General features: G+C 54.8%; 10 protein-coding genes and 1 non-coding gene across 11 annotated transcripts; 3 read left to right on the top strand and 8 right to left on the bottom strand.

Annotated features, from left to right (window-relative positions):
- Positions 1-130: 130 nt before the first annotated feature.
- On the bottom strand, positions 131-203 carry ASPACDRAFT_t245. Its single transcript has one exon. It is a non-coding gene; the product is annotated as a tRNA-Phe (tRNA).
- A 685-nt stretch (positions 204-888) lies between these two features.
- On the top strand, positions 889-1,605 carry ASPACDRAFT_45783 (uncharacterized protein; the record flags this gene model as incomplete). Its single annotated transcript, XM_020201676.1, has 2 exons — positions 889-1,206; positions 1,264-1,605. The coding sequence occupies 2 exons, from the start codon at positions 889-891 to the stop codon at positions 1,603-1,605; spliced, it is 660 nt and encodes a 219-aa protein (XP_020054026.1).
- Positions 1,606-2,176: 571 nt separating this feature from the next.
- Positions 2,177-3,022, top strand: ASPACDRAFT_45782 (MBL fold metallo-hydrolase; the record flags this gene model as incomplete). Its single annotated transcript, XM_020201675.1, has 1 exon — positions 2,177-3,022. The coding sequence occupies one exon, from the start codon at positions 2,177-2,179 to the stop codon at positions 3,020-3,022; it is 846 nt and encodes a 281-aa protein (XP_020054025.1).
- A 230-nt stretch (positions 3,023-3,252) lies between these two features.
- ASPACDRAFT_62661 (uncharacterized protein) lies at positions 3,253-4,628 on the bottom strand (the record flags this gene model as incomplete). Its single annotated transcript, XM_020203808.1, has 4 exons — positions 3,253-3,930; positions 3,999-4,295; positions 4,349-4,503; positions 4,562-4,628. 4 exons carry the CDS (start codon positions 4,626-4,628, stop codon positions 3,253-3,255), a joined length of 1,197 nt encoding a protein of 398 aa, XP_020054024.1.
- Positions 4,629-5,157: 529 nt separating this feature from the next.
- On the bottom strand, positions 5,158-7,118 carry ASPACDRAFT_45780 (sulfatase family protein; the record flags this gene model as incomplete). Its single annotated transcript, XM_020201674.1, has 5 exons — positions 5,158-5,499; positions 5,557-5,669; positions 5,743-6,226; positions 6,285-6,763; positions 6,812-7,118. The coding sequence occupies 5 exons, from the start codon at positions 7,116-7,118 to the stop codon at positions 5,158-5,160; spliced, it is 1,725 nt and encodes a 574-aa protein (XP_020054023.1).
- A 504-nt stretch (positions 7,119-7,622) lies between these two features.
- ASPACDRAFT_123574 (fungal specific transcription factor domain-containing protein) lies at positions 7,623-9,416 on the bottom strand. Its single transcript, XM_020196660.1, has one exon. The coding sequence runs from the start codon at positions 9,146-9,148 to the stop codon at positions 7,802-7,804; it is 1,347 nt and encodes a 448-aa protein (XP_020054022.1). The 5' UTR covers positions 9,149-9,416; the 3' UTR covers positions 7,623-7,801.
- A 168-nt stretch (positions 9,417-9,584) lies between these two features.
- On the bottom strand, positions 9,585-12,394 carry ASPACDRAFT_1858413 (uncharacterized protein; the record flags this gene model as incomplete). The annotated part of the gene is made up of 1 exon (XM_020197609.1): positions 9,585-12,394. The coding sequence occupies exon 1, from the start codon at positions 12,146-12,148 to the stop codon at positions 9,587-9,589; it is 2,562 nt and encodes an 853-aa protein (XP_020054021.1). The 5' UTR covers positions 12,149-12,394.
- A 609-nt stretch (positions 12,395-13,003) lies between these two features.
- Positions 13,004-14,737, top strand: ASPACDRAFT_62658 (uncharacterized protein; the record flags this gene model as incomplete). Its single annotated transcript, XM_020203807.1, has 3 exons — positions 13,004-13,537; positions 13,581-14,473; positions 14,689-14,737. The coding sequence occupies 3 exons, from the start codon at positions 13,004-13,006 to the stop codon at positions 14,735-14,737; spliced, it is 1,476 nt and encodes a 491-aa protein (XP_020054020.1).
- ASPACDRAFT_1882269 (MFS transporter) lies at positions 14,700-16,525 on the bottom strand. Its single transcript, XM_020198281.1, has 4 exons — positions 16,334-16,525; positions 15,243-16,266; positions 15,066-15,186; positions 14,700-15,004 (listed from the first exon to the last, which is right to left on the bottom strand). Exons 1-4 carry the CDS (start codon positions 16,489-16,491, stop codon positions 14,874-14,876), a joined length of 1,434 nt encoding a protein of 477 aa, XP_020054019.1. The 5' UTR covers positions 16,492-16,525; the 3' UTR covers positions 14,700-14,873.
- Positions 16,526-17,205: 680 nt separating this feature from the next.
- Positions 17,206-17,874, bottom strand: ASPACDRAFT_53795 (glutathione S-transferase family protein; the record flags this gene model as incomplete). The annotated part of the gene is made up of 1 exon (XM_020202799.1): positions 17,206-17,874. One exon carries the CDS (start codon positions 17,872-17,874, stop codon positions 17,206-17,208), a length of 669 nt encoding a protein of 222 aa, XP_020054018.1.
- A 914-nt stretch (positions 17,875-18,788) lies between these two features.
- Positions 18,789-19,895, bottom strand: ASPACDRAFT_45774 (uncharacterized protein; the record flags this gene model as incomplete). The annotated part of the gene is made up of 3 exons (XM_020201673.1): positions 18,789-19,334; positions 19,412-19,795; positions 19,857-19,895. 3 exons carry the CDS (start codon positions 19,893-19,895, stop codon positions 18,789-18,791), a joined length of 969 nt encoding a protein of 322 aa, XP_020054017.1.
- Between the last annotated feature and the right edge of the window lie 2,392 nt (positions 19,896-22,287).

The raw sequence follows: 22,287 nt of genomic DNA, 5'->3' as shown, positions 1-22,287 counted from the left end.
CCCTGGGCAGATCGGGGAACGTGATAGTAGCACAATTTCATTATCACATATGACGATTAGTCACTAGATAACGAAGAGAGACCGATGGGATTGCGATGATGATGATGAAGAGAAGGGTAAAAAAGGAAAATGGGGCAAGCCGGGCTTGAACCGGCCACCTCCAGATCTTCAGTCTGACGCGCTCCCAGATGCGCCATTGCCCCGTTTCACGTGATGATTGAGTGAAAGTGTGCTCAAGAGCCAGCCGCCAGGATTCACACACCAAAGGCCGGCCCCTCAGTACCATGGTACTAAAATCTGCAAAAGGGCCGGCTGTACATAGATTGGGTTTGATTTTAGCATGGGTACTGGTATCGAGGTGTACCCCCCGCCCCTGCATAGCAATATTCCATCTTTAACCTGGTATATCCTTTAGCTGTGCAAATTGACCATCCTTATTTATTCTATAGGTATAGTTCCTCAACCAACTCTTTCTCCCAGGAGTACAATAGATTGGAGAGGTAATACTTCTGTTACAGGGGGACAAGACTATATGGTTCTGTTGATTCATTCTGAAATTTCTAAACGCAGTTCCAAGTCGAACAGTTGCCCTCCCCCTGATGGGTAGATTGCTCAAAATGCGATCAACGGAATCGCTCCCCTCGCTCCGGGATCTGCTTTCACACCCTCCCAGCAACACAACAGCACAATCTTACCACTACATACACACACTGGAGTACGAGGACAGGGAGCATTCTTCCCTTCAAACATTGTGACCGAAGATTGGTTGTACATATCACCAGCAGCCCTTACTACACAATCGCCCGTCCTGACGACCAGCGTCAACCATGCCCAAACCATGGACGGCAAGGCCCTCCGTTCTTCTCCGCGGTGCTAGTCTGGAACGACATGCTCCACTGCTCCACCCAACTCGTGGCCCCCGCCGCCGCCGACACGTACCGCACCCTTTTGACCAATGAGAACTTCGTCCAGTTGTTCCCCACGGCCGTCGGCTGCGAGGGCTGGGTCCTGCGTCCCATTCTCGAAGCCATCTTCCTCGCGACCTGGAAAAAGGACCAGGAGATTCAAGGCCAGTTGAGTTCCCGAGAGCTCATTGCCAGGGTCGACCGGATTGAATCGGTACTGCACCTGCACGGGGAGCGACTGACCCCGAAGGTCATCAACCATAACAATAACAACCCTAGCACCAGCACCAGCACCAACGACGTCGAACACGACAGTTCTTAACCCAGACCCAGCCCCGAACAAAACAAACTCATCCAGACATACATCTTTGCGCACGCCAGCTTCGTGCACCTGCACACCGAGGTCTCCGGCTGCAAGCCCAGTGTCCCCGAGATCCAGCAGAATACTGAGGAAGTCCATCGCAGCGTGGCGGCTGCTCCCGCCGGCCGCGATCAATTTCCACACAATAGCGTGGCCATTCTTAATACGTGGGTGTCTCGCGGTGGGCGCAGCAGCGCGAGACCTTCCAGACCATCATGGCCGAGAGGTCTCAGGCCCCTGCAACGTCGGGTAATCTACACTGCTTGCGGTCGGTGGTGCAGGAGAGTGCTGGACGAATTTCGATCAGCACGGGGCGGCGCAGAAGGCGAGTGGGTATAATGGGAGTTCCGCTAAGACAATCAACCAGACACACCTGCTCTCCAGTTTAGCAGAACCCGCGATGCAAGAGATTTCTATAGAGTCATCGCATGGAAAGCGCATGTTGTGGCTTCTTCAGCTCACACATGCCACAGCATATGGCAAACACTGTGCCGCTGCGGTGCGCTTGTGGGATGGTGGGATATGTGGGATGCCGTATGACAACCATCTAAGCTTCTGGAAGGTATGCGGAATAATCTAAATCGAACGGATGGGGCCATCCTGAGGCCTTTGAATTGCCTTTGTAAGACTTACTTATATGGAACAAATAACTAAGTTAACTTGATCATGATGAGTCAAGTAGGTGAGTGGATCGGTTAAAATGAGGCTACTCCGGTGGGATAATAGAAATGAAACTAACAGAGGAATCAGCAGCAAGACAAGATATATAGGGGCGCAAAACTATCCCTCAAGCTACAATCCCCACTTTTTCATCACATTCACTCTGTCAATCACGCAGATATTCCTAACTTGTCGACCAAGAACAAAAGCAAGCAAACAAATCCTCTCATCCAGAAAAACCAGCGTCGAAATGCCCACCTTCCAAGGTTCCATCTCCGTGACGCATATCACCACCGCGACAGCGATCATCAACATCGACGGCGTGCGCTTCCTGACCGACCCCGTCTTCTGCCCCGCGGAGTCCGAATACGACTACGACGGCTGGGCCAAAGCCGACTGGGCCGCCTGGGGCTACCAGCAGGCCCCACACCCGGTGAAGCTGCGCAGCCAGGCCGGCCCGGCGCTGCAGCTGCACGAGCTGCCGCCCATCGACGCCGTGCTGCTCAGCCACGAGGACCACGTCGATAACCTCGACCCACTGGGCCGGCAGCTCCTCGACGGACGCCACGTGTTTACAACCACAGACGGCGCCCGCAACCTGGCCCCGCGGCCCGGCGTGGTCGGCCTCCAGCCCTGGCAGACGGTCGAGGCCGTCCTCGGCGGCAAGCGCTTCCGCATCACCGGCACGCCCTGCCAGCACTTCCCCGGCGGTGAAGTCACGGGGTTCATCGTGGAGTGCGACGCGTTCGGTGTGAGCGATGAGGGCCTTCCCAATGTGGTGTACTTCTCCGGGGATACCGTTTGGATCGACGAGCTGGCGGAGATCCGCAAGAAGTGGCATGTCGCGGTTGCCGTTGTGAACTTGGGCAATGCCTTGTTCCCCACCCCCAAGGGGATGCTGCAGATCACCTTTGACGGGAAGCAGGCGGCCCATCTGATGCGCGTGACGGGGGCGGATGTGATGGTTCCCATTCATTTTGAATCCTGGGAGCACTTCACGCAGCATCAGGAGGAACTGCGACGGGTGTTTAAGGAGGAGGAGATTGACGACAAGGTGTGTTGGTTGACGCCCGGTGTGGAGAAAGCCGTTATCTAGGTGTGGTTTGGCGATTGAATCCAAAGGGGCTCGAAAAGGTTGCCATGGAGAATCGTCATCGATTAGACTCTAGAGTGCTGTTGGCATCGATTTTGTTCTGGATTTAGTTTCTTTCTATAGACAATTCCCGTTTCACTACATCGTCTCTAGACTACCACGTCATAGACAACAAGTATCAGAACATCAACCGCGGAAATGAGAGTTATCGCAAGATATCATGATGAACCCACTCACAACCACCAGGTATCCACCCCGTCCTGCAACACCCTCCCACACGCCGAGATCCAATTCCCTTCCTCGCGCCCGTCCAACCGTGCCGACGCACCCCCGGGCTTGCGCGCCTCGATCTGCAACAACCGCGCCAGCTCCGGGTTGGACTGCGCCTCCCAGAGATGCCGACTATCCGGCGGCGGGAACTGCAGATCCGAGAGACGCAAGACGCCCCGGTGTTCCTCTGGCGCGTCGCGGCCCATCGCCACCGCATCACCCTCCACCACTCTGGCCCCATGCCCACTCAGCCGACAGACCTTGTACATGGCCAAGCCAAGGCGTTTCAGCTCCTCGACCCCGACCCAGATGCACGCGACCGAGTCGATGCTCTGGTGGTACCGCTCCAGCATCAGCGGGTAGTAGAAGACGCTGTTGCTGAGGCAGGTGGTGACGAGGACGGAGAGGATGTGCGTGTCGTCGGGGGAGAGGGGGAGGCTTAGATCCAATGCTTGCGAAGGCTTGCTGCTACCATCGCTCGTGCCGTGGCCTGTGCGGGTCAGCACCAGGGAGAAGATGAGATATAAGAGGATCGCCTGGTAGGTGGCTACGGGACATCGCGAGACGATCTCTTGTGTCGGTACGGTGGGATCATGGTCGGGCAGATCCGCAGTGAAAGAGATGGAGCGTGCCCATTTCTCCTGTTGTTGAGTCCTTAGCGTTGAATTTGTGGATAGGAGATCGGGCGGCCAGTGGGGAGGGGGGTTACCTGCTGTGCTAGGATGGAAGATCCCATGTTGCGATGGAGATTGATCGCCGCCTCGCGAGAGGAGGGGGTGTCGCTGACCCATAGACCGATCATGGAGACCACCTGCAAGAGCAGGAGGGGCTCGTCCGGGGGACTGAAGGTGGCGCGATGCAGGATGGGCCAGTGGGGGTGGAAGTGGGTGAAGTAGAGGTGGATGTAGGGGGTGAATTGGGAAGTGGAATTGCCTTGGGTTGGGGAAGATTGGGGAGATTGGGGAGACTGGGGAGACAGAGACTGCACTTCAGGAGATGACGGTGACTGGTGTGGTTGTTGTGGTTGTTGCTGGAGTTGCTGGGGGCGGTGGTAAATACAGGGTTGGGGCTGGGCACGACAGCGATTGCAAGGCTTGCCTCCGCCGCACCGCGTCTTGGCCTGCCGGCAGCCCAGGCACGCTTGGGCCGTGCGAGTTGTTGAGGATGCTTGTGGATCGTGGTGGTCCAGGCGAATGTGACGACGGAGAGAGTCACTGCAAGCTGAATTAGTGTTTCATCCTCGAATGACTGCCTCTTCCAATTCTAACTTACCTTCTGGAAAATGAACGGGCGCAAAAAGGACAGGCCCGGGCCAAGGCCCCCGTATGCTGCCCTTCATGGCGGTTGCGGTGCTCTTTGCGCTGGAAGCTGGAGTTGCACCCGGCTATTCGACACTTATATCGAGGACCAGTGTTTCGCAAGGGGAACATCTTTCTGCTTTGCTTCCTACGGACCTTGTGTTCACTTGATACTTGATGAAGAAAGGGGAGATGGAAATGATGATTCATCCCACCGGCTCCACAAATCCACGATTTCCATCCCACCGGATCTCCCGGAGTCGCCACCACACCACTTTTCCACTTTCCGCTTCATGGTTGGTAATCGCGGCAGTCAACTGTACAGTCAGTACCCTTATTACTTGTATTAGCTGTCTGATTTGCTCTTTAATAACCATATTTTAGTCGGAGTACCGAAGTGTTGTGTGCTATATTATATATGCGAGCAGCCGGTGGGATCGTCCCGTCATTTTTTCAGTCCCAGTTAGAGCCCTAACAAGATCAGAAATGCAGCTTCTTTTGCGCAGTGCTGCGATTCGACAATCCAACCGGCTAGATCTCGGAGTCAACCCTTCCTCCACGCACTGAGGTCTAAATCCACTGGTCCAAAGAGTATCCATTCCTGTACGCCAACGCGGTCTGCGGCCCCTCCGCATCAATGATATAGGCGTACTCGCAGCGATCAAACGTCACCTTGGACTGGTCGCGGTAGAACCCATCGTACCGGCCATCCATGGCCTCCAGCAGATTATTCACCGACCCGTCCGGGTGGAGGACCTCCCACGGCTTGATGCAAATCCTGCCCTGGCACGACTTCAGCACGAGCAATAGAGCATCCAGGCGATCAATCACCGCGGGAATGTCAAAACCCAGGATTGTTGCGTTGGTGGTTGAGACGTGCGGGTGGAGGTTGCTGATTTGGTAGGGGTCGGTCTGGATTTGAGTCTGGTCAGTAAAGCATATAGTGGGGCTGGGGACAGTGCAACATACACTCAGATCGTAGAGCTCGTGCTCGTTGTTACACCAGACGGAGTAGAAGAGGTTGTACTCTTGGCTGAGGATGCGGACGGCCTTGTAGGTGTTGTTGGGGACGGTGGGGGTGCCTGCATTTCAACCTTGGGTGTTAGTAGTCACATTGGAGTTCTTATGCGGGGGTAAAGGGACGGAGAAATGCACCTAGGTTGGACAGACCACCCTCTAGCATTGCCTGGCCCCAGTACTCGACCGCTACATGCTCGTGCAGCGTGCCCTTGACCTCGGCAACGGGCATGGGAGTCCCGTCGAAGTCGTCGCGGAGCGGCAGGCTGGCCAAGGAAAACAGCGTTGGGGCAATGTCGATGTGAGTAGTGACAATATCCTGCTCCTGGCCTTCAGGGATCCCCGGTCCACGGATGAAGAACGGTACGCGGATGTCCTCGTCGAACGCGCAGGTTTTGCCCGGGGGCAGCCGGTGCTGGCTGATGTGGAAACCATTGTCGGACGTGTAGATGATGTAGGTGTTGTTGATCTGGGCACTCGCCTCCAAGCGGGTGATGAGAGAGTCGACCAGTTCATCGACACCCTGTAGGGCACGAAGTCGCTGTCGGTAGTAGTGGTCGTTATAATCGATGACGGATTGGTTGCGATAGGGAAGTTGGTGGATCCAGCTGACACCGGTGGGCTACGACGGTCAGAACCTGGGCCCTCTAAATAGCAAACATAGATTGTTAAGGACGCACCTCCTTGGGATTGAAGTTGGCCGTACGCGGGACTTTGGCGTCGGGGAAGAGGTGGCTATGACGTTCTTCAGGGATGGGCTCATCCATCCACAACGGCCCGGCTCCACCGCCGTAGGTCCCGTTCATGTTCGAGTGAGGTGCGATCGGGGTCACGGTGAGGAAGAAGGGGCGTTCGCCAGCAAGAGCATCTTCCAAAAAGCCCATGGCTTTCTCGGTCAGGACCTCGGTGGTATGACGGCCCAGGTAGCTGACAGGCAGGTCGTGGTTGCGCTGATACGTGGCGTTCATGTAGTCGTAGGTGTAGGGGTCCAGTACGAAGTCCGAGCCATTGAACCCAGCGGCATGGGGCTTGTTGTAGTTTTCGACAGATTGTGCGTTCATCAACTTGCCGGTGTAGTATGTGTCGTACCCGGCTTGCTGCATCCAGACCGGAAGGTAGTTGTCATTGAACCCTTGACTGATAAACTTAGGATACCCACCTATCTCCGATCAGTATCAGAACGACAGGCCTACGGGCAGCAACTTACCCCATGGGGGGTGCACGTCTGTCACATTCGTGTTGTGGGCCTGCCGTCCAGTCAAGAGGCTGACCCGCGACGGGCAACACAGAGCCGTAGTCACGAAGTGGTTGATGAAGGACATTCCCTTGTCTTGCATATGTTTTGTGGTGAAAGGCATATACGAGAGAGAGTCCAATTTCAGATCCTGGTCGTCCGCCATGATGAATAGGAAGTTGGGCGGTTTGGAGGCCGACTGAGCCGCGGTTAGGCCTGCCGCAAGGGCAGCCATAAGGCCCCAAGTAGTGATAGCCAATCGATCTCTGGATATCTTCATGTTGCGCAACTGTCAAGCTGATTGCAATGCTACAAGAACGCACGGTATCCCTCGACGGCGATATTTAAATCTTCTTCGAAAACCTGGTTTGAACATGATGCCATGATTCTCGGCTTCCAACACTTTCTAGCGTGCCCTTCGATGAGAGCACCTTCGCCGAATCCTGCGATCCTTCCCGACGCCCTCGTAGGCATGATCCCATTGACCACCAACAAGAATCTTTCCGGTCGAGAAAAGGTGAAATGAATGGCTATCGTGATACCAGAGTCATACTTCAGACCCTCGGTGACCCACACCGAGGGTCATACGAGGAGGCTAGATGAGGGCAAGTGGAGCCGGTCTTCAGGCCTCAGCCAACTGGAAAAGAGTTTTGAGTCTTGCAGTACGGGGGGAGGTCTGTAGTTTGTGGTCCAATGACCCACATCCCCCATTTGGAGGCTCAAGGTAAGCATATTTGTCATGCCGGTGGGATGCTCGCCACGACCAGAACCCTCTTCTAGTATTATAGATAAATTACTTTAGGTGGCAAATCTTGGCCTCGGTCTTGAAGGATTCCTAGCGTGGGGTGCTACAGGCGATGCCCACAAGGAACCCTCAACAAAATAATATTTGCGTCAAGGATCGGTGAACAAATACAGAGCGCTGAATTCGGGCCAAGATGGCCCGTCTTTGTGGACAAAACCTCACGTGGAGGGAGAAAAAACGTCCAGCAGGGGACGAGTGTCGCACGAGACTGCTGCGTGAACCTCAATCACAGCCTGACGAATTCGTTGCATCGCGCTTGCAGCAATGGGCCACGCCTCCCCCATCGATCTGAGGACCCCCAAATTCAGCGCCAAATACTGCTGCCTCGGCCCCGGTGGTTGCAGGCCATCGCTGAGAATGAGTGCTACGTGTATCACGGAGCTTATCACCAGTGTGCAACCAAAGAACGGGCTGTGGTTGATGACCGAGGGCGACAATGACGCAAGTCGGGAGAGTTGGACGGCACTCTCCGCTACTTTTGCGGTGTGCAATTGAGGGTCCCGGGAAGTGGTGACGAGTGCGGGCGGCGACGAACAAAGGACCCGGCCGGTGATGGGAAGAAAGGCCGAAAGGCAGGAACGTGGGAAGTGCAGATAGATACTGGCGCAGTGCATCAGCATCACGGCCTGCATCATTACCTCCTCCAGAACACCATTCGACTGAAGAATGGGGCGTTGACTGGATGGCAATCGATGGAACCAAGCGGTGATGGCGGCGGTGAGTACGTCAAGCGTCTCCTGAGTGATATGCGACTCGCCGGCGCGCAAGCATTTCCGCAGCATCATGGCGGCTTCGATCCGGTAAGCACAGGGAGAGAACTCGTAATCTCCGCAAAACAGACTATTGTGTTCCATGTCGCCGAGGGTGGGCGGGAGAGTACTCATAATACAGCCTGACTGATACTCTTCGGGTCCGCAGGGAAGGGGGACTTGGGGCGTTTCTCTCATTTCAAACTGGAGGTATCCATCGGCCTGAACAGCTGCGAGTAGTACATCAACCACAAAAATCTCCCACCACGTCCGTCGGAGGCTCTCGGCTCTCAAGGGAGCGCCTACGCTAAGCGCGTCGGAAGCCTCGCGACGGTGCAGACCCAATTCCAGCGCACACTGAAGAGCCTGGCCGAGACAAGATCGGGCCTCGTGGGCTTGCTGTCGCCCGTGCTGTACGATGGCCAGAAGCAGGAAGGCCTGCGTCTTTCCGACTGTCAAATCGGCGGCCTGCACCGCCAGAAGTAGTATCTTGCTGCTGTCATGGAAAAACTGAGGCGATAAATAATGTAGGCTGGTAAACTCGATGATATCCAGTAAGTAAGAAGGGGGATTGGATTCTAGGAGAGTTTCCATTGGGGGCAGGAAAGGATGTGCCTGGTGGAAGTGGAGGTAGTAGAGGGAAATCAACTGCAAGCCTTGTTCTCGTCCCCGGAGCGAAGCGCATTGCTGCAAATCCTGTTCATGTGATTGTGGCTGTTCGTGGTGTTGTAGATGCTGCTCATTCACCTCAGGCATTGACTTCGATGGTATAGGTGAGGCGAGTGATAAAATGGAAGAAGCTGGCAAGGCTGGGCGACATTTGCGACCACGGCGAGACGGAATGAAGTGGCACGGAAGACCAAGCGACTGGCATCGAGTACACCCAGCCAGATTGCCATCACATTTCAGATGCTTGTCTCGGCAGTTTAGACAGGCTACAGGGGTAGTGCAGTCCATGATGACAGGATTGAATAGGGCTTGTCCAAGGAGGAGGAGGAGGAGTATACCATAATATAAATACGGAGTATGGGTTGGAAGAAACGGTGGGTGGAGTAGAAGGAATTGGGGGAGCAGATAAAACGGATTAACGGATAATTCATTCCTCCGACAACAACAACATGATCATCAACATCATCATCGAGTCTATAGCAGAAGAGACCTATTTTTTCTTCCTTTCGGTCAGAATCACACTATCTATTCTACCTCAATCTCCAACTCTTTGTCGAGTTCACACAGACTACGCCCAACCCAGCACTTATACTTGCCCACATCCAATCGCCACTGCCCGGTTGTCACATCATACCATCTCAGCTCCGATCCAGGAATGATGATGGTCACTTCGCGCGATTCCCTTGCAGGGACGGTGATCTTGGCAAGTCCGGCCAACGTCTTTGGATAGCTGACCAGGCCCATCTCCCCAAGACGTGCCGAGGGGGCCACGTACACCTGCACCACTTCCTGCCCGTCGCAAACCCCAACGTTGAGAACCCGCGCGTGGACTGAAACCCGGTTCTCAGAAGAAGAAACAACGCTCAAGGTGCCGCTGATGCGAATATCTGCAAGCTCAAAGCGAGTATACGAGAGGCCGAACCCAAATGACCACAGAGGCGGAATCCCCCGGGCATCGAGATGCCGATACCCAACCAACACTTCTTCCCCAAATGTGTTGCGATCCTGCGCAGCCTCTCCAGGAAACCAAGCGCTCGAGCCATGATCCTCGAGTCGCTGGGGAAAGGTGATGGGAAGCTTACCCGAGAAGTTGCAATGACCCAGAAGAGCCTGCGCCAGGGCCTGGCCGTTTTCCTGGCCCTGGTACCAGGCCATCACGATCCCCGCCGCGGCATCCGCCCAAGGCATAGTGACCGCACTGGCCGACTGCACAACGACAACCGTATTGGGGTTGGCTGCACAGACGGCGCCCACGAGCTCGTCGGTGTGACCCGGGAGCTGCATGTGGGCCCGGTCGCCTCCCTCCCCTTCGGAGTCCTTGTTATGACCGACTACGACCACGGCCACGTCTGCTTCGCGGGCCGAATCAACAGCCTGCTCCAGCATCAGCGTCTCGTCCCGCTCCAGGGCGAGTCCCACGCGCACGCCCGACACGCGAGGGAATAGGGTGTTGTCGAAGGCGTCGAAGAGCGGCAAGGTCACGACATTGTCTACTCGCAGTCGGTAAGGGCGGCCAGCCTCGAGATGGGTACTAGCGGTCCGGTCCTCACTCGAGCAGCCCAGGAAGCCACCAGTCACAACGCCCCACTCACTGTTATCGATGAGCAACTCATCGTCGAGGAACAACTTGGCTTTTCCGGTGTTGGCTAGACTCCAGGTGTAGCGGCCCGTTTCAGATGAAGTGACTACTCCGGCAGCCTGGTACGAGTACGGCCGACCCTCCAGCGCGGCTGGAATATCACCATCACTCATGAGATAAATGAGGGAGTCGTCCCACAGACTGGTCGCCACGACCGGACCCTCGAAAGCATGGCCTGCAAAGAAGCTCACGTGCAGACCCTGGCGGGACCCGTCCGGGACGGTCAACTGACCGCCCAAAAGAGCGGGGCGCAGACTGTCGCGGATCCCGGGCCGATATGTGAGCTTGATGCCCGGGTTCGCAGCCCGAAGCGCGTTGCGGAGGCATTCTTCGGGCGTGGTGATGTAAAAAGGATTGACGGCGGCGCTGCCCGCTCCACCAGCCGTGGGCTTGCGAGCGTTGGGCCCAATAATTGCGATCTTCCGCAGCCTCGAAGGTTGAAGAGGCAGTACGCTCTCGTTTTTCAGCAGCACAAGGCCACTCTGCGCCGCCTCGCGCACGATCTGATGGAACGCAGGGTCGTTGGTGGTTTGTTCGGAGGACACCTCCGTGGAATCAGAGCGGTTGTTCAGTAGCCCCGTTTGTTCCAGGAGCTGCAGCATTCGTCGCACACTCGGATCGACGTGTGTGGCCACATCAATGCGACCGGCCTGAATGGCGGCTAACAGGCGCTCACCCCGACGTACCGGTGGACCTGGCATCTCCAGGTCAGTCGTGGCCAGCAAGCTCTCGACTGTACTGTTCAAACCTCCCCAGTCGCTCATAACCAACCGATCATACTGCAGCTCCTTTCTCAGCAGGCGCGGCAGGATATCGGGACTGAGATCGGCATGTAGCCCGTTGATCCTGGGGTAGCTGACCATGGCCGTCCACGGCGCTGCTTCCGGTTCCTGCGCAGCCATGGAGAATGGCTTCATGTAGACCTCCCGCAGGGTACGCTCATCAATCGTTTGGTCGACATTGAACCGCCGAGTCTCGGTATCGTTCAGGATAAAATGCTTCATGCACGCCCCGACCCCCTGGCTCTGAATGCCGCGGATCATTGCAATGGCCATCACCCCGATCAGATATGGGTCTTCCCCATAGCCTTCGAAATTCCGCCCGCCCAAGGGCGAGCGCGAGAGGTTCATGGTCGGGGCCAGCAGGACCTGGCAGCCCTTGCGTCGGGTCTCCTGCCCCAGAACGGCCCCGACTTTCTCCACCAGGGCCGGATCAAAGGTGGCGGCTAGCGACACCCCGCACGGAATCCATGTGGTCAGGGAGCCGTACGTCCATTTGGACCCGCGGGCTCCGGCCGGGCCGTCGGTCATCTTCAGACTAGGGATGTGTAGCCGGTTGATGTTGGCGGTTTCCCACATGTTCTTGCCCGCAAGCAGGGCGACTTTCTCCTCCAGTGTAAGGGACTGGAGGAGCTGGTTGACAGCTGAAGAGGGAGTATCGGAATGCATTTTTTGCGGGCAGAGAGAGAGAGGAAGTTTAGTTTGCAGGTTGACCGTCCACGCACAGGGGAGTGGTGGTTTTTGAGGTGGTTTGTGCAGGCAGATGGCCAAGCATCCCTGCCGTTTTCGACAGCGTGACCATAATACGGTTCAGACACAAATTACCCCATTTAGACGTCAAAGTTTGCTGTTTCATGGCCATCGCAGTGGCCCCATTCCTCGCGTGAGCCTCTTATAGACCCCTCTAGTCTCGGCGATATAGTGGGGGGGGGGGGCGGAGGGGGATTTCGCCGACCTAGTGGGGAAGACCCACTCAAGCCCTCATCCATCAACCAAGTGGGTGTCCGTCCCACATCGCGTGGGCATTGCATTGCTGCAATTACCGGGGGTCGCATCTCAGTGACCAACTAGTGTGGGGAAGCGTAGAACACGGGGTCCTGGCTCGTCATTCTCCGGAGACAAATTCTCTCTCTCTGTGTCTCCCTTTCTCTGATTATTGGTAAGGCTTGATCCAGTCTAGCAATCCTTGGCGGCCACCTTCATTGTTAAGCAGACGCCACCGGCTTGAAACAGACATACACACGAAGGATTCCGACCTTCGCCAAGCAGGTGCGAATCCTTTAACCATGAATCCGAGTAGCGATTGGATGACACCATGACTGATAGACCTCTGTAACATCATGCTCAAGGCATTATCATGGCGTGGTCGCTGCCTCTCTCGTTGTTCCGCGTAGCTAGATAAAAGGCGGCGAAAGGTCCTCAGCAAAGAGGAAGAATCCGACAAGTCTGCGACCGCAAGCAAAAAACGTGGCTGCAGCGCTCTTCTCGTATCTCTATTTGCTCTCTTGCAGTTTCCTCCCACCAATGGCAGCGCCTGATAGCATACGGAATCTCCCATGGCTCATCTGGGCTGTAGCCATCTTCGGGTCCCTCTCCTCCGCAGGGTTCGGGTTCGACCAAGCCTGGTGGGCGAGTATCATGAGCTCCCAGCAATTTGCCCGTCGATTCGGACACTACAGCCCCCCTCAAGAGACCTGGGTGCTGAGCGACCGGCAGCAATCGCTGGGCACCGGACTAGGCTATGCCGGGGTCATCCTGGGGCTTCTGTGTGCCACCCCGTTGAACGAACGGTTCGGCCGCAAGAATAGCCTGTGGATTCAGTCGGCCGTGGTGAGCGTGGGCGTGATCATCGAATCCACCTGCAAGACGAGCTATGCCCAGTTTCTCGTGGGCAAAGCCGTCGTCTACTTTGGCGGCGGCATCGCCTCCAACGTGATCCCGGTCTACCAGGGCGAGTGCGCGCCCCAGGCTCTCCGTGGGGTGATGGCAGGCACTTACAACGTCTTCCTGATGGCCGGCGGACTGGTGGCGGCCCTCATCGTCTACCTCTGTCGCCACGTCCCCAGCGACTGGGGCCTGGCGCGGAGTTGTGGTGGCGCAGATCGCCATACCGCTGCTGAACTGGATCAGTCTGCCCCTTCTTCCCGAGTCACCGTACTGGCTGATGCACCGCGGACGCCTCGACGAAGCCGGGGTCAGTCTGGCTCGACTGCGCGGCATTTCCCTCGCGGACGCCAAACTCGAGGTCGCGCGCCTTCAACAGCAACAACAACAACAACAGTCGCAAAAACCACAGCAGAATCAAGGTCAGCATCACGACGAGTCCTCCTCCTGGGCTGTCTGCTTCACCAACCCCATCTACCGCCGCCGCACCGCCATCTGTGTCGGGGCGCAAGTCTTCCAACAGGCGCAAGGCATCTCCTTCGTCGCCAACTACCAGGCCGTCTTCCTGCAACAGATCGGCTTCCGCCAAGTCCTCCTGATGTCCGTCGTCGTGTATGTCATCGGGATCGCCGGCAACCTCGCGGGCGTGGCTGTCACCGACCGTCTGGGCCGGCGGCTCGTGCTGCTGGTCTCCGCCGCCCTCCTGGCCGCATGTATGCTCACCATCGGCGGGCTGACGTGCACGCCGACCGACAATTACGGGAGACAGGTCGGCGCGGTGGTCATGCTCATGCTATGGTTTTTCATCTTCCAGAGCACCTGGGGCCCGTTGGCGTGGGTGATAGCGGCTGAAGTGCCCCCGGCCGCCGCGGTGCGGGAGAAGATGGTCACCCTGGCGGGATTTGCGGCGTACGGCACGGGGCTGGTGATTGTGTTTGTGAATCCGTATACGCAGGCGGCGATCGGCGGCAGCGTGGCGTTTATCTATGGAGGATTGTCGGTGGTGGCGACAGTGTTCGTGTGGTTTGTGGTGCCGGAGCTTAAGCAGCGGTCGCTGGAGGAGATCGATGAGATGTTCGCTGAGCGGGTATCGGCCAGAGCCTTTGGGAGGTATCTGTGTCAGAGCATGTTGTCCAGGAGGGACGTTGAAGGGAAGACAGGATCTTGGCAGGAAGAATGCGTTGAGAAGCTATGATGGGGGACCTGTACGTAAGCTTGAGTTGAAGATAAGAAAGAGGAAGAAGATGATAGAGACTGAACTTGTGCCCATTATAGCTGAAATGAGCTGGAATGAGAAAGTTGTACTGTACTTACTGTACATACAGGCCTTTCTACAAGTACCGCTACTACCGCCTATACGACTATACGACATGAAGTATCCAATTTGTAGTGTCGTGTAGACTGTACTTTTTTCCTTTCTTGTTTCCATATGCGCCCTATTACTATCGATCCCTGTGCTAAGGGGGTCTATCCAACCTATCCCATGCCATTAAGTGCATTTCTGGCAGTCTCACGAAGAATAAGCACTATGCTTCCGGATCCGACCTCCCCACTTGAAGAACAACCACGGGAGGGGCGCAAAGCACACAGCCAAGAACCCCAATAAGCTAGACGCCCAGCTATAACCTAGGTTGTGGTACACTAAGAACGTCCAATGAGACCTGAAGAAAAACCCGGGAAGAGCTAGCTCAGGAGAACATACTGGCGAGAGTGAAAAGAGGAAACGAGCCCCCGATGCCGTACCGCAGCAGACCATTGGCGGCCAACGCAGAGGCTCCGAACTGCGCCCCGTAGACACGCGTTAGATACAGGGCGGTCGACACCTATAATGATGCGGTCAGTATGAGAGATACGGCAGAGTGAGGAAGGAACTGCGCACGAAAATCATAATGTTGGAGCACCCAAACAGCCCAATGGCGACGATACTGCTCATCCAGTGCACATGGGGAGTCGATGTCCATGCAAACCAGAACAGTGCCGCCGGCATCCACGGGCTAGCCAACATCGCCGCCCATAGGACGCGTTCCGGTGGCGCGGGGGTTCCCTCTGGGTGTTGTCGACGGTGCAGAACCATAGTGTACTGGTCTGCCGCCAGAAGCCCCAGACAGCCCAGGGCGCACCCCAGCGCCAAGGCAATGAAGACCAACCCGCATTGACCCGGCGTGAAGCCGTAGACATCAGTATATACAAGAGGCACACAGGCGAGGAAGCAGAAGAGAACGGAAAAGTTGAGCGAAGAATAGAGCGAGCAGAGAGCCACGATAGGCTCGGTCAGGAGCATGTAGACCGGTCGTGCCAGGGTGACGGTGAGCATCACTCTGACGCCGGCCAGACCCCCGGGGATTGGACTCGGAGGGACGGACAGGCCCAGTTTGACGGCGCGACGGTGGAGGATCGGGCGAGCGTAGGACTCCTGCGCTCCTGCACTGAAAGCCCAGCAGGCGGCCCCCAGAAACAGCGTCGTCCACTGCGACCAGCGCCAGCTCTTGTACTCGGCCACCCAGCCTCCGACCAGAGATCCGACGGCAGGGCCCATGAAGGCGATGGTCATGAGGACTGTCACGCCACGGCCGGTCGCTGGCCCGCTCCACATGTCCATGATGGTGCCCGCTCCGACAGCCAGCGGAGCCGAGATGAACATCCCGGCCAGCAAGCGGCACACGGTGAGACTTGCTAGATTGTTTGAAAACCCGGCCCCGAGAATGAACAGCATTGCTAGCGGCGTCATAACGAGGTAGATGAAGCGCCTGCCATAGGTCTCGCTGAGAGGGGCAGCGATCATGGGTCCAAATGCCAATCCGTATACGTACATGGTGAAAGGTAGAAGCGACTTGGTGGAGGAGGTGTGGAATGCGGCTTGAACATGACCGTGGGAGGGCGAGTAGATGGCAAGTCCGAATGATCTATGAAATCCCAGGTACCTGACATTAGCTTTGCCACATTACCCAGTTTTCATGCTTGTGTACTCACATCAGAAGACACAGTACCGAAGGAATCGCTGTGTTATAGAGTTTCTTATGTATAGCCCAGTTCTGCGCGTTGGCTGGGTCTTCCGCCCATGCTGGAAGTTCTGGTAAGGTGATAGACACCGTCTTGGGCTCATTGCTGTCTAAGCTGTCTGACTCCATCGTTGTTTGTGGCCGACTCGTCTCTGCATGATAGTCATTAGTATGGAGGGTCATGCTTTTATAAAGAATCAGGAGGGGTAACCATGAGTGTTATAGATCGAACGGATAATCGGATGTTGTGAAGTGGGCAAAGGCCGGCGGCCCCACTATTTCGGCGAAATCCTCCCTTATCGATTGGACCCCTAGATGACGGTGGATTTGGACGGTGGCTTGGAGGGTTTTTCATGCTCACATCTGTCAATATCGATAAGTAGCAAACCTGATCCTCTGAATCTCGGAACAGGATTAGTCCCAGTTTGAAAGGTTAGTTGGTCTTATCTAAAAAAAAAAAAAATAACAGTTTTTCCCTCAGTTAGCCCGTTCCCAATGCAGTTTTATATAATCTAGTCGATTTCAACTAATTGAACACGGCCTGATTTACTCTGCTCTAATGTCGATGTGATTCTGTCGTTGATATCCTCTGAAACGAGAACAGGACTGTAATTGCATACTAAGAACCCTATGTAAGACTTGTAACATTTGTGAATTCACCGTCGTGTATCATTCGCGGACAAATCAGGATGAAGCCTTCGTGATCCAGATTGCACCCAATCACAAGCGAGCTGTCCTTCTATATCCAGGATGCACACATCCATACTCCTATAGTTGATAAGGAACCATCAATCAACCTGGTAGTAAATAAAAAGTCCCGCACAATTTCAGCCAAGGACAGAACTACCTTGACTGCTCCTGCTCCATCGCCTCCCGCTTCTCTTGCAACACCTTCTGCACCTCCTCCCTCCTTTTCATCCGCCTTATCCACGCCCTTACATTGGGATACTGCTCCTCCAGCTCCCGAACCACCCCCTCATCCCGCACCATGAACGGCACCAGCTCCTGCCACGGCACGAAGCACAGATCCACAAACGTGCACTTCTCCCCGACCAGCCACTCTTTGCCCTGCAGAGCGCGGTCCAGCACCCCCATCACCCGCCGCACCTCCGCCGCATACCGCTCGATCGCAAGCGGCACCCGCTCGGGCTGCCGCTGGAACCACCCCAGCTGCCCGTAGTAGGGCCCCTGCCCGGAGACCTGGAAATGCAGCCACTGCTGAAGGTGGTGGCGCTCCGGGAGAGTCTCGTAGCTGAGCTGATGGCTTGAGTCGTAGGTTTCGATCAGGTAGTTAACAATCGCGCCGGACTCCCACAGGGTAAGGTTGTTCTGATTGGGGTCCATGATGGTCGGGAGACGGCCGTTGGGGCAGAGATCCATGTAAGGGTACTTCTTGACGTCAGCGAAGTCGACCATCACGGTCTCGTAGGGGAGGTGGAGGGCCGAGAGGATGAGGGCGACCTTCCACGGGTTGGGCCCGATGGGGTGTGAGTAGAGGGTGATTGGTTGCATGGTCGTTGGGGGGTGTAGGTATATCCAGTACTGTGATACAACTTGGTTGCGATGGTGGAATTTTGTGCCAGAATCCTCCTTGTGACTATCCTTCAGGGGCTGGTTATATAGTGTCGGGCAGGATGAGGGCTCCGGCCAGGGTGGAGGGTATTGCATTCGCCGAGATTTCGGTTCATTCGCCGAGCATACTGTAAGCGAGTCCGTCCTCGGGTGGCAGGAACCGCAGTGGATGGAGGTCACCTTGGTTGAGAAGGGCAAACAAGCGGGTGGATCGGAGCCGTTGTCCCCCTGGGATTGCGATTAGCATCTGAATATTGCAGTCTAGGGTTCGGCGACCTGGTCGCCGCCGATTATAAATGCACGCGAGGAATTGGTGCTGGTGAGTCCGCATAGCATAGTAGTCTTTGTCTGCTATCTAGTAGCGGCCACGAATCTTGTTTAGCTACTGCAGCCTGTGACAGTGCTTGAAGCACAAAAGTTTCCTTAGGATACCTGAGAGTGTGTATCATAGCAGAAGAAGGTAGCCAAGCAATCCCTCACGATGCGACCCCACCGGTACCGGTGGGCATTGTGTGTTGTGGTCAAGGAGACCGACCGCTCCGGGCACCGCGGTTTAGAAGCGCCAAGACAGCATATGAACATGTTGGGTCAGAACAGAGCACGAATACATAGGCAGATAGAGATATATTTTATGCCTAAGTATACACCGGCACATACGACCACAGGGTGTGGAAAACAGGGCTTCCCGTCCGCTCAGCCGTACTTAAGCCGCACGCCGGGAGGTTAGTAGTTGGGTGGGTGACCACCAGCGAATCCCTTCTGTTGTATGTTTTTTGCCTTTTCCATTTTTCCCGCCCTCTGCTTATTCTTTCTAACTTGCCAGCTCCCAAGTAGGCCTATCGACTAGGCATATTTCACTTTGCCTGTATTCGTGCACGATCTGTATATGCCTCTTCGGCCGTATCGGAGCTGAGTACATTCCTAGCCGTCAGATGGCTGCTCGCCTGTCTACTTCCGAGATCTATTCCCCCACTGGCCGGTTGCAATATAATCTCCCGTAGACGGTTCAACATGAGAAATTCGACCTTGAGCTTGATGCCATAGACACACGGCTTCAGCGCTCCCTGCAAGTAGAACATTTTGGCGCACTGGATGCCGAAAAGTGTAAAGTCCAGCACCATGATCAGGACATTAGCGTAGATCAGCTGCCAAAGTACATCTGTTTGCCCCTTCAAGTTCGGACCCTCAGGATCGACGCCATGGAGGAGGGCCGATGCCGATCGAGGGGCATACGGTGAATAGGGACGTTCACGCAGCGGGGCGCGGCCGCGCAGGAATGTTTGTGTATGTAAGATGTATAGCGTACTGAGGGCGGTTTCTTGGATGAGGAAGGCGGCAAGCTGCACGCGGTCCCAGATGAGGTTGGCAGAGGAGAGAGCGGGATTGATATTTGTGGCTTGCTATCGAGAGGTATTGTGAGTGACCTATTAAACCTGCCTATTGCTCTTTCTTCTTTGGTTTAGTCAAGAACCCTTACCGCCATAATCCCGATCACGATAGTCGGTATCGAGAACACCACCGAGTTAACGATGAGAATGAACTTCAACGTCCTCATGGTTCTTGCATTGCGTAACAGCAGATGGAGTCGCGAGTATAAGATCCAGCTTTGCGGAACGACCATCATCAGCCATGTGAGGTAGATCAGAGTGATGGAGGGGACAGGGTCCGTCCAGACTTGGAAGTCGGCGAGGATGATAAAGAGAGGTTGGAGGATGATCGCCCACGAAACGAGTGCGCAGGACCAGAAATATAGTCCGCGGCGTCGCTTGAAGGTCAAGAATAGGGACGCATCACCTCCAGCCCTGGCCACCAGGAGATTCCGATGAAGGCGGCCGTTGTCATGGACATGGGCAGATCCTGCCTGATGTCGTTCATGCTGGGAGACCTTTGGGTTACGATCTCAGCTCTTCCTGGCTGCTTACAGTGATTGTTGCTCGAGTTATGATTTTGAGGATCGGCATGCTTGCTTGGGGCCGCAGGGTACCGTTGGAGTAAACGGAGTAACCATATGGTACAGAAGAACTACTAGGCATTTCTAATAGTGACTGCTTGCTATATCGAAGGGAGTATGTTGTGTAACCAGGTCAAGCCCATCATTGCCGTGCATCAGGTGTTTGCTTCTACTCAATTTGTATCGCATCCAAGGCAACCAAGCGGCTGGAAGAGTATGCTGGATCCCAACCATCAGCTACACATGTAATACGAGATGAGCCATAGGCAGATATAGAATCAGGTGTTTATTCCGTAAGGGAGTCTAATACAAGCCCTGGCCAGGCACAAAGAGCAGTACTAGACTGGATACCTTGCCCCTTTTCTATCCCGGTAGCACCAGCATCCCTGTGAGCACTTGAGGTTCGGCGCATTCGAAATTGGCAAGTGAGCGGTCTCCTTGACGGGAAGGAGACGAGGCTCTGCGCTGCAAGCTACAAGGAATTGCAAGGATTATGATGTTCGTGACTTAGAATAGTCAGGCGCGGCAGAGTAATGGCTCAGCGATCAGCGTTCTTTCTTTGTTGGCGCTATAGTTAGAATTGGCATTTGGGCCACGACAATAAACATGAACAAAGTTGGTCAACTTTCCACCTGCCATTGTAGCTGGCATTACCACCTGCCCCTCAAAAACCCTCAAAAACCCTCGTACATTCCACGGACGAGTTGCCCACATGTGAGTTGTTTTCAGGGCTCCTAATCCTTGAACTCGTGAATGGTAAGGGTCTGTATGTTGGTGAACCAAAAGACATGAAACATTTTACGAATGAAGCGGTCACGCCAGGAGCTGCCACTTGGAATGATTGCTGAAACGATATGTTCCTTGAGACTCGGGTTCTTCTCCAGACTCCACTTTAGCTGTTCTAGCGGGATCTTTTTGCCGACGCGACATTTATTCATGGACGAAGATATCAGGATAAAATATTGGCGTTAGAAGATTATTCAAGCGGCGGGGAGCGAGTAAAAAACAGTGCAGGTATTCAACTCTCTGTGATGGATTATGGTCGATTGCATAGCGGTAGGCGTCTCCAAGCTTGTAGAATGGCATTTCGATTTGCTTAGTGTCTGTTTGTAGGTGGTCAATGAACTCTAGAATTACCTAATCTGTAAGATCCAACAGGGGTGCCATGTTTCTCGCTCTTTAGGCCATGATTTTGGATCAACTCCACCACTTTGGCAATGATGTTCACGAAGACTGCCTTGCCAGATCTTCCAAAATATTTGGACTGTTTGCCAGGAACATTCTACAAGATTCTATGGATTTTAACAATATCTTGCAATAACTCGTTCGATAGTAACAGGCGATACGATACTACCAAGTAGGAGTGGTTGAGAGACTAATCAAATACAGTCATTCTTGAAATTGGCTTGACTGATACATCCTGAGAAACTCTTCCGCGGCCCCACCGCCAAGACATTAGCGTTCAGTATCAATCAAGCCCGCCTCCTTAAGTTGCGGCCCGGTGTGACTTCCCCGAGCTTGCGCGGTGACATTTTTATCCGTGAGACCCTTAGGTTATTGTCAGTCCAATAGATATCCTGAGCTAGAGTCTAGGCAGCGGGGCTGAGAAAGATAGTCGAAGAGTGTACTATTCAAGCCGATTTCGAGAACGACGGTATAGACTAGGACGTTCCCAGAAAGGGTTCGGGAGAAAATTCGCAAGTATATATGGGGGAATCTGTTTTCGAATATGGCAGTAAAGTACATAGTGTAATACAAGCGTTACTATGCTAGCATGGCCCTGAGGAGAAACCACTGTGGCGTTCCATATGCATGCAGAAGGTACCAAAAATGATTTATGAGCGCTGAATGTAGGTGCACCAATAGAAATCACAACGAGTCTGAATTGCTCACAAGCCCCTAGCTGGCAATTTGGATGGACAAATACATGACTTATCTTGATGGATTTATAGAATCTCCGTTTTCCGGGTATCCACCAATCCCGCTGCTCCAACAATCTCGTTCATGCTTGAGGCAGGAATTGCTATCGGAATGCAGCAGCAGAATCCTGGTCAACGGACCTCGCCTGAACTGTCACCCTAAGGTGTCTCCACCCCACCTCCGTCACCTGACCTCCTACACTTCTCCCAGCATTAGGTGGGATAGAGGGTACGACGGATAGAAGCTTTAGCGGATTATGATTGGACGTTCGAGTGCTGGCCCTACAGCAGCTCCTTTTCTGGCAAGTAGCACTCTCATATGTCTTAGGAGTATTGACGGCCGCTTACGTTGTTCCTCCGGCGCTCCTTGTCCAACGAAGCCATATAAGTCGCAGCCCATTTCACGTCTCTGGAGAACAAACCAAGAACTCTCTCCAACAATCCAGATCTCTCTATACATGTACCAAGCAAGCAGCGCCAAAC

The sequence above is a fragment of the Aspergillus aculeatus genome (assembly GCF_001890905.1).
Source record: "Aspergillus aculeatus ATCC 16872 unplaced genomic scaffold ASPACscaffold_13, whole genome shotgun sequence".
Taxonomy (NCBI): Eukaryota; Fungi; Ascomycota; class Eurotiomycetes; order Eurotiales; family Aspergillaceae; genus Aspergillus; species Aspergillus aculeatus.
Note: the sequence above shows the minus strand (reverse complement) of the source record. Positions and strands in the feature narration are given on the sequence as shown.

What these genes read in the sequence shown, in the direction of transcription:
- ASPACDRAFT_1882269 (XM_020198281.1), bottom strand. Translation starts at nt 16,491, where the DNA reads ATGGAGTCAGACAGCTTAGACAGCAATGAGCCCAAGACGGTGTCTATC. An exon ending in TCGGTACTGTGTCTTCTGAT is followed by an intron (nt 16,267 to 16,333) that starts GTGAGTACACAA and finishes GGGATTTCATAG; the next exon opens with ATCATTCGGACTTGCCATCT. An exon ending in TCCTCTTTTCACTCTCGCCA is followed by an intron (nt 15,005 to 15,065) that starts GTATGTTCTCCT and finishes GGACGTTCTTAG; the next exon opens with TGTACCACAACCTAGGTTAT.
- ASPACDRAFT_123574 (XM_020196660.1), bottom strand. Translation starts at nt 9,148, where the DNA reads ATGCCTGAGGTGAATGAGCAGCATCTACAACACCACGAACAGCCACAA.